The 17,091-nt window shown below is 39.4% G+C and overlaps 1 protein-coding gene across 2 annotated transcripts in view; it reads right to left on the bottom strand.

The window, feature by feature from the left end:
* Window positions 1-17,091, bottom strand: part of GRIP1 (glutamate receptor interacting protein 1) — a 332,455-nt gene that overhangs the window by 46,116 nt on the left and 269,248 nt on the right. For both annotated transcript variants that reach the window (XM_004381537.2, XM_004381538.2), the window contains exons 14-18: window positions 16,319-16,388; window positions 13,643-13,788; window positions 2,691-2,835; window positions 526-665; window positions 159-353 (exon numbers count right to left, since the gene is read on the bottom strand). In XM_004381537.2, coding sequence (XP_004381594.1) covers window positions 159-353; window positions 526-665; window positions 2,691-2,835; window positions 13,643-13,788; window positions 16,319-16,388 — 696 coding nt within the window. The remainder of the gene's footprint in view (window positions 1-158; window positions 354-525; window positions 666-2,690; window positions 2,836-13,642; window positions 13,789-16,318; window positions 16,389-17,091) is intronic.

Below are 17,091 nucleotides of genomic sequence, written 5' to 3'. Positions count from 1 at the left end.
TTAGAAGTATTCAGTATGTTCAATGTGGTTGCACTGCTGAAGACACCAGTTAAATAAATAAAGATACTCCCCTCACGAAGCAGAGGATGAATCTTTGAGAAACACGGGATGCAACAATGAGAAGTCCTCTGTTCCCCGTTCCCAAGGCTAGGACATACCTTGATTCCCATAGCTGGTATCTATTCCAGAGCCATCCCATGAGTCAACAGCACTGTCCACACTGGGCACTGTGGACGAGTACATGTCGGAGAGTTTGCCTGGTTTCTGAGTGGAAGAGGAGTCCTCCTCCACATCCCCCACATCACTCAAATGGCTGGGAGTGGGGAATTTCTTGGGACTTGATGCTGACTGGGCTTTAAAGACAGGAAAGGAATTTAAGAATTAAGAGTTAGTCTAACTGAAAAGATACTCAAGTACTCCATGGCTGGAGTTATTTCCCTAGTAGTACACACATAGACACTTGCACATTCTTTTAGGGAAGGAAATGCACGAGAAATCCTTAATTATGACTCTCGACCCACTCACCATCTGTCTGTTTCTTAATTTTCAAGGTGACGGTCTCTCCTGCCATCTGTAACAAATGGATTGCTTCACTCAGAGGCTTCCCTTTCAAGCTGCTGCTGTTGATAGCGAGGATTCGGTCTCCTACATGGATCGCACCAGTTCTGAAACATCAGACAGTATAGACAGTATAGGAAACATAATAAAAATAGTCCCTGCATGCTACTGAATATAAATTCCCTGACACACTTCACACATTCATAAAGACTTGGCAAAGTTCTCCTGAGGTCACTTCTAGCTTTCTTCTGGGCAATGTTATAACTGTATCTGTTGTGAATTACTTTTTAGTTTCAAATAAAATTAGAAAAAATGTTTTAGTTAGCTTTAAAATGGACTTGTGTGCTTTTTAAATTCCAAAAAAGCTGAGTCATCTGATAATCCCCTCAAAAATCCCAAGGACATGAACCATTGACCGCAATATTTAGCATGGAGGATTGCTTTTTTCTACAGATTTAAACTCTTTAACACCATCAGTAACCCAGCTCACCAGAAGTGAGGTTCAGAAAGATGGAGACACACAATAGACCCTGTCAATGATTCCAAGAATTGAAAGAGGCTGAATTCAGGAATCAATTAATATTATGTTTGAATACAGCTCTGCTACCTATCAGCTGTGTGATCTGGGTACTTCGATCATTGCTTTGTTTAACCTCTTCGAGTGTCAATTTCTTGACAGTGGGGTTAATCATCTCAAAGGGTATCCATGAGGATTAAATACGAAAACATACGTGAAGGGTCTAGCACACTGCTTGGAACATGGAAAAATCAATTAATTCATTGATGAATAAATTAGTAAACATTTGACAACTTCCCTTTTCTTCCCATCCGCAGCCCTCATGCCAATTCTGAACTAGCAGGTTGGAATTTATAGTTCTGATATTCACCATCTCTATCTTTGGTGGCACAAGGTGGGGAAGGAGTAGAATAATTGCAGGGAAGCTCAGGGATCATAAAAAACCTGGGTGGAGAGCTACAGAGCCTGAGTCTCATGTGCTAGCCTGGTCTCCTGGTCTACTGGCCTTTGTGAGACTTGAATACAGTGAGTACAGGAGTTAACTCAGAGAGCTGCTTGTGGCTGAGTGCTCTGACCACAGGGGTACGTGGGCAGCTGTGCTGGACAGCAGCAACTGGGACAACAGAAGTAACACAGAATCACACAATTTGTCCTCTCTCAAGGATTTTTTTTTTCTGAAAAGATTATCTCTTCATTCTTTCATAATCTACAGTTTATGAAAGATCTATGTTGTAAGCCATAGCACACTTTACATGTAGGTTGTTGAGCCCAGTCAATATTAATCTTTTCTTATTGTCTCTCTAACAGAGATACCTAGGAATGGAATTGAGGAGGATGCCTGAAGAATACCATATCATGGGCACCTCTGCTAATATGAGATATTAACTCCACAGGGTAACCCTTTTGAATGGCCTCAGTCCCCTCATCTGATAGACTTCAGTATTCTGTAATTCTGTGTCTCTATTTTGAAAACCCTTGTCTCCACGTGTCAGCATGAAGGATGTGTTGTGCACTCCTGAGACAGGTTACTGAAGAACAGTTCTGGTTATGGAACTTGTAATGTGCTTCACAACACGTCCCAACAAAATGCAGTTGGGGTGGGGGAGGTGCAATTCAAAGGGACAAATGAACATTCCAAATTACAAGATATCATTAAGATAGGTCACTACACTTAGTTTCCTGAAATCTTTGAAGAAAAAAAGCTTGTGTCATCCTCATTCCTGAAAGCATAGCAGCTGAGCATAGCACCTGTCAGGTAACAAGGGCTCAGTAAATGCTTGCCAAATTAAATTGGATGAGCCTTTTAATCTCCCTCAGTGTTAGTCTCCTCCACTCAAAATGGATACAATATAAATCTACCTCAGTCAGTTGTGGTCAGTTTATACACTTCTGGAGAGTAATATCAATGCTAAGCTCATGACATCTTTTACTGTCTGTAAGATGCCCTCAAAGTCAAGATGGAGTTCTCCCTGAGAGTTTTCATACTCTAAAATCAATCTTTTGTGATGATTTGAAGAAGTCAACAGAGCAGGAGAGGAGAGCATGTCTTTATGTGGCTATGAGGAAGGAAACCATCTCAGACACAAGTAATTGTAGTAGTTCCTTCACATTTTACCTTTCAGCTAATCCCCCTTTAGTGAGACTTGAAATGATTATAGGATCAAACGGCTCTTCAGTTCCTGAAATTGTGATGCCAAGGGGCCCCCCATAGCGCTTAAGCTCCACAGTGTAAATAATTGCTCCGGAACTTTCCTGCTCATCTGCAAAAAATGCCAAGGAATGATAATTGGTTTCTTTGGAAAAAGCAAAGCAATAAGACACACATATTCATACATAAAACAGGAAATTCAAAACAGCAACATCAAAGCATTATGTCTCAGAAAATAATTATTTTGGGAAGTAGCATTTCCTTAATAGGATATTACATATTATGCATCCTCTCACAGGGACTTTTTTTTTTTTTTTCTGAAAAAAGAAATGATCTCTTCATTCTTTCATAAAGAATCTCCAGTTTATGAAAGATCTATTGTAAGCCACAGCACACTTTACCGGTAGATTTACACTTGGGTGGAGGGCTACAGAGCCTGAGTCCCACGGGCTCGCCTAGCCTCCAGTTCTACTGACCTTTATGGGACTTGAATGCAGTGAGCCTAGGAATTAACTCAAAGAGCTGCTCGTGGCTAAGTGCTCTGATCACAGCTTACTTCAGGGCTATGTGGGCAGCTGTGCTGGGCAGCAACAACTGGGACAACAGAGGTGAAGTGTTAATAAAGGGGAGCACTGCACAATGATTTATGCTTTAAACCTGTGAATGACCCACCCAACTGGTGTTGCAAGACCTTTAGACTGTGTCCCTACGCCTAGCACAGTGCTTACCAAGGATATTGCAGGTGAGCAATAAATAATGGAGAATGAAGACATGGCTGAGCAGGCAATAGGAGAGGAAAGAGTCATTCAGTGACAAAGAAGAGATTGGGCCATGCAATTCCTATTCTGGGCTTTACAAGAAAGCCAACACTTTTTTGGGGGAGACTTTTTTTATGTTATGTGAATATCTATAATAAAACATTTGTCAATTCAACAATTTTTACACGTATAATTCAGTGACATTGATTACAATCTTCATATTGTGCAACCATTGTCCTTATCCTTTTCTGACTTATTCTACCATCATTAACATAAACTCAGTGCCTGCTAAACAGTAACTCTCCATTTCCCCTTCATTCCCACCCCTGGTAACCATGAATAAGCTTTGGTTTCTATATATTTGCCAATTTCATATGAGCAAGATCATACAGTATTTGTCCTTTTGTGGCTGACTTTTTTCACTTAGCATGATGTTTTCAAGATTCGTCCATGTTGTGGCATGTATCAAGACTTAATTTCTCTTTATGGCTGCAACAATGGGATCAAACACAGCAACGATTGTGAGGATAGCGTGGGACCAGGCAATGTTTCGTTCTGTTGTACGTAGAGTCGCTATGAGTCAGAACCAACTCGATGGCACCTAACAACAGCAATATTCCAGTGTGTATCTGTACCACATTTTGCTTATCCATTCATCTATTGATGGACAAGCAAGACAACTTTTAATATGGAAAAGCTGACTTTGCTCAGAGTTGGAGCAAATGAAATCATATACTTGGTTAAGTGAGGCTTCTGCCTTACATATCATTCCACTAATTTTGTCCTAAAGAGTAAGTCCTATTGATGAGCTAATGAATATTAAATCAGAAGTCTGAATAACTATCTCTCCTCTCCTCTTGAAACGAAGAGTTGTTGTCAGCTATGTTTCAGAAGTATATACCAGGCTGCCACATAGTCATGAACTAATTTTGGTTATTAAACATTAGTATGAGGGAAGATGTTTGTGAATGCATTCTGCCTAAAGCATTGATCTGAATGACAGGTATCATGGAGACCTCCAACATGGTGGTCATTTGACTATGTAAGGACTACAAATATGAAGTCTCAGAATTCAAAGGGTTTTATTTGCTTATGACATGCTTAAAGTTCTTGAGCATTTCTTGCTTTATTCCTTAGGGCCAGGAGCTGTGAATGGTTAAGGAGCTGTTTCATTTCAGTACCTAAGGATAAAATGAGATGGTCCAGTAGCCACTTTAACAAAACAGCCAGCTTTTACAGTCAGACTACATCATACTGAAGCATTAACACAGTCACATTTCTGCAATGAGCAGCTGTTCATTTACGATATGAACCCCTAAAATAAGGAGGAAAAGAAAAGCTTGAGTTAACAATTTTAATTATCTGTGTGAGCAGTGAAGAATTACCATGAATATAAAATGAAAGGTCTGAAGAGTAATGTGGGAAGTGGTGTGTCCTCTCCTGCCAGCACTTTCTTTACTTCTGGCCATAGAGTGGGAGTTCTGGAATGCACCCACTGCCTCTACTTCTTGAATGCTTCTACTACTAATAGGCTTCATACAAACAGAATTAGAGACCATCTACCACACACTGCAATGCCTAAATCAACGTCTTAGACTATACCAATCTTCTCCAATATTAGTCTCAAATATTAGACTCAAACCTTCATATCAAGCCTTCAATAGCTCTGTTTAATGATTCCCAAAACTTCTCCCAGGCAACTGCTTAAGTTATTGTCACCAGGCTGGGAATGGTCTGCTACAGGGATGCTGAGAGAAGTATCAGGATACAGGGTAATCAGATAATGGGCAGAGATCAAAAGTCTAACTTTTTCTACACTATGATATATCATCACTCTTTGGAGCTGGCTTTGACATAAATGTATGGGAGTATTGTTGGATACATTGTATGTGATTTGCAGCCTGCACCATCAACCATATTCTGGATAAAATTCTGGATGATGACTTCGATTAGTAAACCCTAGCATAAATATTAGTCACTGCTGGGCACTTTGCTGGCCATTCAGTTGCGTGTCTATGACAGTGGAAGGACCCTGACTCCCTACTGCTTCCCATACGTCGCAAGCGTGAGCGCAACCTTGTCAATGGGCACCAAGCATTCTGGAGTTTTAAACGTGATCAGTTCTCTGTGGGAGTTGTCTGGGAATGCCAGTTGCCCAGCACCTGGAGACTCTGGGGCCATGGAAGTTTGTTTCCTCAGTCCAGATGAAAACAACCACTGGTCTCACTTCTCATAGGAAGCTGAGTTGGGGTATAGTCCCACTTGCTGGGAGAAGGGGGAGACCCTGGTTCTAGTTAGCTCATTCTTCAGATAACCCAGAGTGAGTATCCTGTGTTATTTTTGATGAGTTCTGCACCTTGTATCACAGATGACAGAATAACACCTGAGACTCAGTAAACAGGTATAGGGCAGTCAGTTTCAGGCGGCCTTATACAGGGACCTCTTTACTAGACGTTTGTGGCCTCACTGTAACTACAATGCAATTGTTAGGGCACTTAATGAGTTTTGATAGTTAAGGAATCTCAAATCAAGAAAATGTCAGTATCTTCATTAAGAAACGCACGTTCCTGTGATCATATTGGGGAGCAAACAGGAAGAAGAAGTAAAGCTGTGTTTAGATTATGACAGAAATGGAAGCTGGTTTCTGATTTTTTCAACGAATTGCCAGAAACAAAAAGAAAAAAAGATTTAAGAGATATTGCAACCAAAAGCAATTAGTAGATCTTTTTGGATCCTGATTCAAATACACAAACTGTTTAAAATATATCTATATATGGAAGTCAAGGAATTGTGAACATTGAGTAGATATTTGATTATATTAAGAATTATTATTAATATTTTTAAATTTGATATTACTTAGTTATATGTTTTAAAAGTCTTTTTTAGGAATATATTAAATATATTTACCAGATGAAATGATAATAATGTCTGTAATTTCTTCAGAAAAATCTAGTGTGTGGGTGGGGCAGTAAACTAGAGTAGGGTATAAACCAAGCAATACTGATCGTAAGTTAACAATTGTTGATATTGGATGACACATGATGGTTTATTGCACTATTTTTCTCTACTTTTGTATATATTTGAAAATTTCATAATAAAAATATTTTTAAAAAGAAAGAGAATATTAATTACTCCCTAGAAAACCCTATGTGGATGTCAGGAGTAAATAGACATTTAATTAGTCTGGCTTCTTTACTTTCATGGATGATGGTGGTGCAGCTGTCTGCATACTGTCTTATCCAGACCTTTATGGCCCGTCTGCCCACAAGGCAAGGTTCCCAGGGATTGCACTGCCACTTGATCTAGACGAGGGCTCTATCTTGGCTCTGCCCAGTTTACTATATTAAATTGCTTTTTAGTATACATTCAGCCTTTGTTTTGGGATCCAGCCTTTATCTCCCCTACTCCCATCTATCTTCTCTAGTGCTGCCAACATACTAATTCCATCTCTTTTTTCCCCCAGAATAATTTCAAACCATGAATTTGATCATGTTATTCTCTTTTTTGAAGCTTTTCGTTAGTTTCTTAATGCCTTAAAAATAAAATACAACTCCTTTGCATGAGTCGAGCTGGAGCCTCTGTCTCTTCAGAAGATCACACCATATTTTCCATCCCACCTCACCCCACCCTAACCTCTCACTGAATCACCTACAGTTACCTGATGAACACTTGTCTAACATCTCTAACCCTTGAACATGCTACCCCCCCCCCCATACATAAACATCTTTCTTCTATCTCTTCCCCTGGATAACGCCTACTTTATTTTAAAACTTAGCTCAGATGTCTAATATTTCAAGAAGTCTTCTTGGCTCCTTAATTGGGGCTAGAAGCCTTTCCCATGAGATCCCACTGCTGCTGTGCATTCTTCTTGTGTTTCTTAACCTTTTCTTTTCATCCTTGCCCCTCCCCAGAAGAAACTTGAATTATCCCTAATGAGAGAAAGGAGCCCTGGTGGCACAGTGGTTAAGTGCTTGGCTGCTAACTGAAAGGTCGGTGGTTCAAACCCATCAGTCGCTCAGCCACAGAAAGATGTGGCAGTCTGCTTCCATAAAGATTATAGCCTTATGGGGCAGCTCTACTCTATGAGTTGGAATCGACTCCACAGTAATGAGTTTTGGGTTTTTCCTAACGAGAGAATAAGGATTAAGATTTAGTCAGGTAGAGCTGAGCTATAGAGGGCCACAAGTCATTGTAATATTTTTGATGTTTTGCTCCCCAAGAATCAATTTTTGTCCCCTTAGGGGTGATATTGCCCCCATTGAGAATGCATGTCTTAGTATGTACTTTTTACTCTATATTTTAATTATCTCTCTACATATCTCCTCCATTAGAATAGGATCAACTTGAAAACAGAGATTTTTATCTTCATATCCCCAGAGCCTAGAACTATGTCTGGGCCCAAGAAAACTCCAGTAAGTGCTTGCCGAACAAATGAATAGACAGATGAATGAACGCTGGCATGCAGTTCTGAGGGAAGAGAACTCTAAGAAAGCTTTGTGAGTGAGCTTTCCTGACAGGCCAAGCTCTAGTTTCCTTCTCCAAGGCAGGTGATATAAACCTAATCTGGCTCATTCAAAGTGAGAATAAGACCTGGGCTGTCATTGTGGAGACTAGCAAGCCTAGGACACCCTCCCTCCACAGTTCAAGACTGTTGAGTGAGCTTGAGTGTTTCAGGCTGCACTTCCAATTCCATCTGTTTTTTCAGGCTTCTGCCCAACTGGCACCTGTAAGACCCTGCAGCTTCGGAGGAGAGTAATAACTACCATTTAGGAAGGGATGCCTAGACCATTTTGGTGGTGGAAGCGCTCCAAGACGCTCTCTCCATGCGGCTTCTCTGGCTTGGAAGGGAGCAACTAGAGTGTTTAACAAGAACAGAAACTTTCTGAGAAGAAGAAATGCAGGCTCACCAGTAAGTTTCAAAGTGAGCCTAAACAGATGTTAATGATATTATAAACAGCTTTTCTATCACAACAGAAGGTTTACAACTATTAGTGAAAGATGTGAAAGGGGGCCAGCCTACTTGTTTGTTCTGCTCAGCTCTAGTTAAGAAAATTAATGGGACCACAGAACAGATGCAAAATTGCAGCATTACTTATCTGCGATGTTATTTTCAGGCTTCTTGAGTGTCACCAATTTAACAAAATGAAAACTATCTGGCTTGAATCCATACTGGCAGCTGTGTCTGTGGCCAAATAGGAGGCTTGGATGTGGGAGAGAGCCTTTGGAACGTGTAAATGTGCAGGTTAACCAAAGTTCATTTCAACTAAAAGTGATGGAATTAATTTCTGGGTTTGGCTAAATTTCTTGGAGTTAGACAGCCTTGATAAAATAAACCATTTAGAACCACACTCCCTACAGCTTCCTTTCTGTTGTGTGGTCATTTTACCTGCTTATGTCAAAATAATGTACTAAGAATATCTCTGCTCCAAGGAGTTGTTGAGCGTTTAAGGGTAAATTCAATTTTCTTTCTTTAATTTATAAGTCTCATAAGTAGCTTAGCTAAGGAGCCTGGGTGGCACAGTGGCTAAGTGCTCGGCTGCTAACCAAAAAGTCAGCGGTTCAAACCCACTGCCACACCATGGGAGAAAAGACCTGGTGATCTGCTCCCGTAACGATTAACAGCCTTGGAAACCATATGGGGCAGTTCTACCCTGTCTTATAGGGTCGCTATGAGTCAGAATCGGCTCCGAGGCACACAACAACAGGCTATATTTGCATAAGACTCTGCTTGGAAATGTGTAAAGGTAGTTTGCTTCAGATAGAACAAGCCACAGCCTGCAAGAGCTTCTCTGCACAAACTAGAGTCTGTGAAGGTAAAATGTTGAATTTATGGTCTTTAAAAACACCATATCCACAAGTGAGGTGCTCTAAATCAAGAGAGAAATCATTAGCAGCTATACATTTGATTGGCACAAGTAGGTAATACAAAGCAGACCACAGGGAACCACAGGTGATAGATTTGGAAATCTCCATATCTTCCCACAGACCCCTAAAATTCTCTGTTTTGCTTCAAGTTTCCTTCTCAGTCTCTAGCCCGCTCTCTAAACTCTCCCTCTTTCATTGACAATACGACCAGATGCAATCAAGACAAATGATATATTTTATGTCAAGTGGGTTATTTGCATTTTGAAGGAGCACTGGTGGTGCAATGGTTAAGCGCTCAGCTGCGAACCAAAAGGTTGGCAATTCGAATCCACCAATGGCTCCACGGGAGAAAAGACCTGGCGATCTGCTCTCATAAAGATTACAGCCTAGGAAACTCTGTGGGGGGAGTTCAATTCTGCCCTATAGGGTTGCTATGAGTCATAATCAATTCCACAGCACACAACAACAATTTGCATTTTGGGGACCCTTCCCACAGTCTTTCAAGACCAAGATTGTTAGAAGCATTTCCCTGAGCTCCCCAGGCTGAAATGGATGCCTCCACATTCTCTTAACAGCTTGGACACACCCCGGGAGCATTCATCATATTGCTAATTATTGATTTTCTTCGTTCTCTCCTTTTAGGTGGTGACCCACTGAAAGCCAGGGATTGAGTCCCTTTCACCTAAGAACTGGCAGTCTCTTGCACAGTACCTGGCATTTCATAGGCAATAAATAAATGCTGATGGCATGAATCAATGAAAAACAAAGACTTTAACAACACTTGGGAGTAGTTTTAGCATCTCCTTGGGTGAAGATCATGGTAGAGCAATGAGACTGTTGCAGCTGGAAGAAATGTTTACGTTTTGAAGCAACACCTGTTAAACCCAATAGCAGTACTTTGCTAGCTGAGGAAACCAAGTCACATCAAGTGTGCTTATAAACTTTCTGTAACAGATGAGAGAACCACCTCTGAAGAATGGAGAAGAGCACATAGTTAAAGAAAGAACTAGAAGACTCCTAAAGTACAGCAAGTCCAATATTAGTATGAGTAACATTTCAGGAAAATATACACTGAATATTATTATTCTAAAATATTGAGACAGAGGAGGGCAACAATTCAATGTGGTAGTTCAAATCACCAGCCTTATTTTAGATTAAGTCCAAAATCAAATTTCTAAAATCAGTGACTGTTATAACGATTAATGTTTATTTTTCACTCAGTTATAGCTTGATAAAAGATAAGAACCAATGTGGGGAAAGGCATTTCAAGGTGTAATAATAATAAAAAATAGTCCCCACATATTGAATACTGACTATGCCAGTTTTTAACAAGTTACAAGTTACAGGTAGGTAGTATTGTGTGCACATTACTGAAAATGGAACCAAATCTCAGACAGGGTAAGTAACTTGTTCAAACTCCCACAGCTCAAATGAGGTACAGCTAGAATTTAAAACCTTGCCTGAAACTAATACATTGCCTCAAACTAATCTGTAAACACATTTTACATTTTGGATAATTTTTTTCTTGATTTATTCTGAATAAAAAAGAACTCAGATATTCAAAGTTCTGAGATACATACTCAGATACTCAGAACTTTGCATCTCAGTCATTTGGATACAAAGGATAACCCAAATTCTTCCAAATAGATGATCACATGATAACTTTAGCAATTTGTTATAAAAACATGTCATGAGTATACAGTGAGTATATGTTTTAGTATACCAATTCAGGAAAATCTGGTTTGGGTAAATACACCTCTCCCTTATCTTTATAGTCTTGTTTTGGGTATTGTTTGTTTTTCAATGGAAAGATTTAGGATTTTTAAAAAATCTTAAAAATTCTTAATAAGTATGAAAATTACCAAAATATTAGGCATAAAGATTGTAGGGAGAAAGGTGTGAAAGAGAAAAAAAGAGCTAATGGAAATCAGCAACTGAAAATAAGATCTAGCTCTCTAAGTGCTCAGTTGTTTCTGAAACTCCTGCCAGCCTGTCTGCACACCTTGGCACCATACATATTTATCTCTGGCTTAGATTTTTTACTCTGCAAGAAAGGTCACTGATATCTGCTTAGCTTGGCAAATCATGCAAAATAGGTTTATCCACAGGGCTTTGCCTCTTCACTAGGACAGAACCTGGACTCCTGTTGGAGGCTTTCTCCCTCTCTTGAAATAAATCCCCAAAAGAAAGTGTATTTGAAGCAGGCTTGTAAGAAGTGGCATGCAAATGATGACACAGAAAATCAGTTGCTTGGGAAGTAACAGTAAGTACAAACCTATGCATAGTTTTAAATGTTGGCTATATAAAATGTATTTGGATGTAATCATCATTAGCAGCTGTACTGATTAATGTAACTAGTAACTTGTTTTGACTCTGAATAGACATCATAAACACATGGCCTGACATGACCATGAACTTTAGATCTAGATGATTTGGATTATGGGAGTTACCAGAATATTGACAATAACTTATTACTGGTTGAGATGAAATTGTACATAGTAGAAGCTCTCTTAACCAATATCTTCTTAACCAATTTTCTGGATTAACTGTGGTTCTCCATCCTCTTGGTAAAATACACTGACCAATGTCATGAAATGCTCAAGAATAAAACGGTTCTCTGTCTAGTACCTGTGAATACTTCTCCTGCTACAACTTGAGTTGTAAGTTTAAAAATCTAGAGTCAGTTATGTTTATTCCCAAGCCTGTTTATGCCATTTGTACTTGTTATTTAGCTATGTAATTTAATCTAAAATAACCTATGAAATATGAGTGTAGTGGTACTATAAAGCCAAAGTCAAATGCTTTGGGAAGACTCAATAAGGGTGGTGGCAGGTGGGTGGGGGGAAGAATTAGGCAAAAATCTACTGTTAATTACATAGAGAAAAAATGCTAAAACATTGGGGAAAAATCATCAAGATCTAGATAGAGTAAGTATTCAAATTACTTTGAAGTCTTTAAATTATCACCGCATTAAAAAAATCAAGCTGGAAAGCATCTACATACTAAGAGTATGGTTTAGGAAAAAAAAAGGATTCGTAACTCTAACAGAACCATATTCACAGGCAAACCATAAGACAGGCAAAATTGTAAATTAAATGTTTATGCTATGGGTATATATCACTTTCTATAATTCCCCACATTACCCGACTTTTTCAATTAACAGACTTTTTTAGTTAACTATCAGTGCTTACCACATGCATATAAAAGGGCTTCTACTGTGTGGCCACACAGAGTATCCTCCTTGGACCACAGCAGCAGCAGCAGCTGGAAGTTGGCTAGAAATGCAGAATTTCAGCTCCCCCTTCGAGTACCATATTTTTAAGCAAATAACACACACCTTCTACGTTTGTTTGCCAACTGTGCTCTCCCCCTGTAAGGCATTTTCATAAATGCATCTATGCCAATTTTTTTTTACATGTTGATGTAAAAAAAATTAACATAGCACACTTATGAAAATACCTCACAGGAGTGGGGAGGGCACGGCTGGCAAACAAACGTAGAAGGTGTGCATTATTTTCGTAAAAATATGGTAATGTTCAGGATCTGTGTTTTAACAAACTCTTCAGGGGATTCTGAGATCTACAAAAGTTCAAAAGCACTGTGCCACGGTAGTCACATTTTACTGGAGGCACTAAAAGTGGATACAACCCTTTTGGAAAGCAACATGGCACAAGAAAATAAAAATAAAAATTCCTTTTATTCTGACTCAGCAATCCTACTTCTAGGAATTTTTTTCTATGAAAATAACTCAAAACAAGAAGAAAAGATGCATAAAGATATCCATGGTAGTACTATCTACAATAATTTTTTAAAAATGGAAGCAATCTAACTATCTAAGAAGAGAAAATGGTAAATAAATTATAGGCAGTCAATAAAAAATTACAGATATTAAGGCTTTACAAAATGGTGAAATATTTATAATACAAAGTTAAGTAAAACTGTAACATTTGCTATGGTTATAATTATGCAATATAAATATCAACAAAGATTAGAAAATTACTAGTTCCACTGTATTTGGATGGTATTAGGTGATGATTTAGTTCTCATCCTTAAAAAATATTTTAATAGTTATAATAATGTTTATATAATGAAAATACCTTAATTATATTATTTAAAAGCACCATTATTTAAAATCCAACTACACTCTCAATGCACAATTTAAAGACCCTTTTAACTATGTAAAACATTGCTGCAACGTCACTAACCAGCTGTTGTATGTAAAAATCAAGTTCTAATATCTTTTGTGACAGACGGGCAGTTAAAAGAATCAGTTTTAACTAAGGATGCTATCAATACCTGAATTATCTTCATCTTTGCGGATTTTGAGCTTCACCAGGTCTTCACACTGCTGGAGGATCTGAACTGCATCTTCCATGGAGCAGTTGTCCAGCCGGATGTTATCTATTGCAAGTAATTTATCCCCAAGTTCCAGGGTTCCAGTTCTGTTAGTAAATGCACAGCAACACGTGACTAATAGGGAGCACTTCACCAGGCCATTGAAAGAGGCATTAAGCGTAATGTAGCATTATGATAGTCTATACAGGGAAAGAGGTTCCTCAACTGTTCCTAAATTGCACTTTATAAACAACCCCCTCTTTTCTCCAGTCTTATTTGGATGACTGCTGTGGCATTAAATTTCAGAGTATTAAAAACCTTTTTCTTCTCCTCTCTTCAATTAAATTGGGACATTCATATATAAGCTTCACTCAGGAAGTCTGAGGTTCCTAGGAAGGGAGGTAATGGGTTGGAATCTGCAGAGACCCTGGTATCCTAATGCTCCTCCACATTGTTGCATCACGTTTGATCCTTGGCAGTCCAGATACTGGAAGAGGGCTGAGGGAGTGAGGGGAGGCAAGGTGGGCTAGAGAAAGTGGAGGCCTGAGGCTTGGAGTCTGCCATTTCCACCTGTACCTGTGGCTGGGGCAGGTAGGAAGGAAACAAATGAATCTGATGTTACCTATCCAGAAAGTGGCCTTAGAGACTCTAATACTGACCATGCACCATGAAGGCCTGTTGGAAGTTTTCAACATCTACCATGAAATGAGAAAAATAATGAGACTGTAGTATGTATGTGTTTGTGCATGTCTATGTGTGTTTAAGGAGCCATGGTGGTGCAGTGGTTAAGAGCATGGCTGCTAACCAAAAGGTAGGCAGTTTGAATCCACCAGCCGCTTCTTGGAAACCCTATGGGGCAGTTCTACTCTGTTCTATAGGGTCGCTATAATTTGGAATCAACTTGATGGCAATGGGTTGGGTTTGGTTTGGTTTTATATGTGTTTAAAGGAGCCCTGGTGGCACCATGGTTAAGCGTTTGGCTGCTAACCAAAAGGTTGGTGGTTCAAACCCACTCAGGAGCTCTGTGGGAGTAAGACCTGGTGATCTACTTCCGTAAAGATTAGTCTTGAAGATCCTATGGGGCAGTTCTACTCTGTTACACAGAGTCTCTATGAGTCAAAATAGACTTGAGGGCACCTAACAATAACAACATATGTATAAACACATGCATATTTGTAAGAAAGGTCAACAATTATAATGTTTTGGGAAGAACTATCCTTTAAACATTATATCTGTGACAGAAACTGCTAATTGTTTCCCAGCATGTACTCTCCTCTTCCTTCTTTTAGTAACAGAACCACCCCAGGTTTAGATGGGTACATGCATGGGCTCACAGTCACAGTGTACAGGTCCCAGCCTCCATGGCTGATAGTTGTGAACAGGGGACTACGTTTGGCACTGGAATTGGGAAGTGATATATGCAACTTCTGGGTCATCCCCTTAAGATGCTTCCCCCAGACGATCTCCCTGCCTACCCCCTCCTCCCATCCCCTCTGGCTAGAAAATTGCAATGATCAGAGCCAGTTGGTACAGATGGCAGGGCTGCTCCCCGAGTCTGGATTGCCTGCCTACTTCCCACTTGCTGTATGAGAAACAGACTTCTGTCGTGTTTGAACCAGTGTACTTATGATCTTTTCGTCTCAGTATTTAGCCTATACTTTAACTCATACATGTCCTTCCTACTGTTGTAATGTTAAATACTGTGGCGCCCTGGTGGCACAGTGGTTAAGAGCTCAGGCTGCTAACCCAAAGGTCAGCGGCTTGAATCCACCAGCTGCTCCTTGGAAACCCCACAGGGCAGTTCTACTCTGTCCTACAGGGTTGCTATGAGTCGGAATCGACTCAACGACAACAGGTTTAACATTAAATATTGTTTCTTTAATGAAATGATTGTGATCATAGATGGAATTTTTTTTTAAAAAAAGTCCTTATTTGAAAACTAAAAAGAAAGTTAACAATCTTATATCAGTAAACCCAAAAAAACCAAACCCATTGCCATCAAGTTGATTCTATCAGTACGCCCCCATAATTTAAAAATATTTATGATCTGTGAGATAAAAAAGTTTGAGAACTCTTGATTGTGATGGGATTTGGCGAGTGGGGAGAATAAGAAGTTAGTAGTGTCCAATGAGCCTTTTCTTTAATCTAGATAGGCTAAGTTTGAGGGGGCTCAGACCAAATAGGAAACATGGACATTGCTTAAGGCTCAAGGATCTGGTTTTCCCAAGGAGGACATGCCCAGCATTGAGCAAAATGCTTCCATAGGCTGTTTTCTCCACGTGAGGTGCCTCTCATAATTGGGACCACTTTCATTTTTTTTTTTTTTAAGCTGGAAAATAAAGGATAAAAGATGATCAGTGACGGATAGCTTATGCTGAACTCATGAAAGACCCTGAAAAATACTATTGGATGATTGTTGTCTGTACTTGGTACAGAAATAAATTGACATGAAGGGAAACATCTTAGCAGCCATGTCATAAGGGATGTCAAATCTCACTGATTAATAGGGGCTGCCTGGAGCATGATATCGAGAATCCAGTGATCCATTAGCAAGGTATGCCTTTAGGTACGGAAGGGGTCACTACTGCTTTATTTAAGAGATGCCTTGGAATGGGCCAGACAATCCATTTTCCTTACCTGTGTGCCACACTGCCTTTCTTGATATCTGAAATGACAAGGGGGTCCCCTGGTTTTCTACTGGATGGCGCTGTAATAATGGAGACAGAATAGTAACATCTCGATATCCATAGATCAACCACTATGTATATTTTCCTGTTTTCTAACAGCTGCTAATCCAAGTACAGTTTATATTTAAAGCAAAAATGATCAGCAAATGAATTAGAAAAAATGCACATTATATACTTGATCTAAAATTATGTTCATGTTAAAGTATTGATAAACTTAAAAACTAAAGCAAAGTCATTTAAAATTTGTAACTGAAGAAAGCATAATGACAAGAGCTGCCCATCAAGTTTAAATCTATTTTAATCAGTGATTCTCAAGAGGGGAGGTGAAAGCCGGGTACCGTAATAGGAAAGCATTAAAATCAGTTAGGTATTGATATGTGGTCCGTTCTCCCACCGTTTCCTCCACTCTTTTCCAGCGATGAGACACCACTGTTGATAGGAATGTGCTACACTTTTCAGGTGTACCGGGTGGGAAAACAGACGAGAATCACTGGTTTAAGTTCTTTTTTTTTTTCCAGAAGGAATTTTTTTGCTAGATGGACTATAAATCCATAAATTCCGCTGACAAATTCATACCTAGAAATCTCTGAAATGTTCTCAAACGTGACCATTTAATTTTATTGACAGTAATACGTATTTTGTTGCTACTTAATTATAGGGAGCCCTGGTGGTGCAGTGGTTAAGAGCTACGGCTGCTAACCAAAAGGTCGGCAGTTTGAATGT

The sequence above is a fragment of the Trichechus manatus genome, unplaced genomic scaffold (assembly GCF_000243295.1).
Source record: "Trichechus manatus latirostris isolate Lorelei unplaced genomic scaffold, TriManLat1.0 scaffold00086, whole genome shotgun sequence".
NCBI classification, from domain to species: Eukaryota; Metazoa; Chordata; class Mammalia; order Sirenia; family Trichechidae; genus Trichechus; species Trichechus manatus.
Note: the sequence above shows the minus strand (reverse complement) of the source record. Positions and strands in the feature narration are given on the sequence as shown.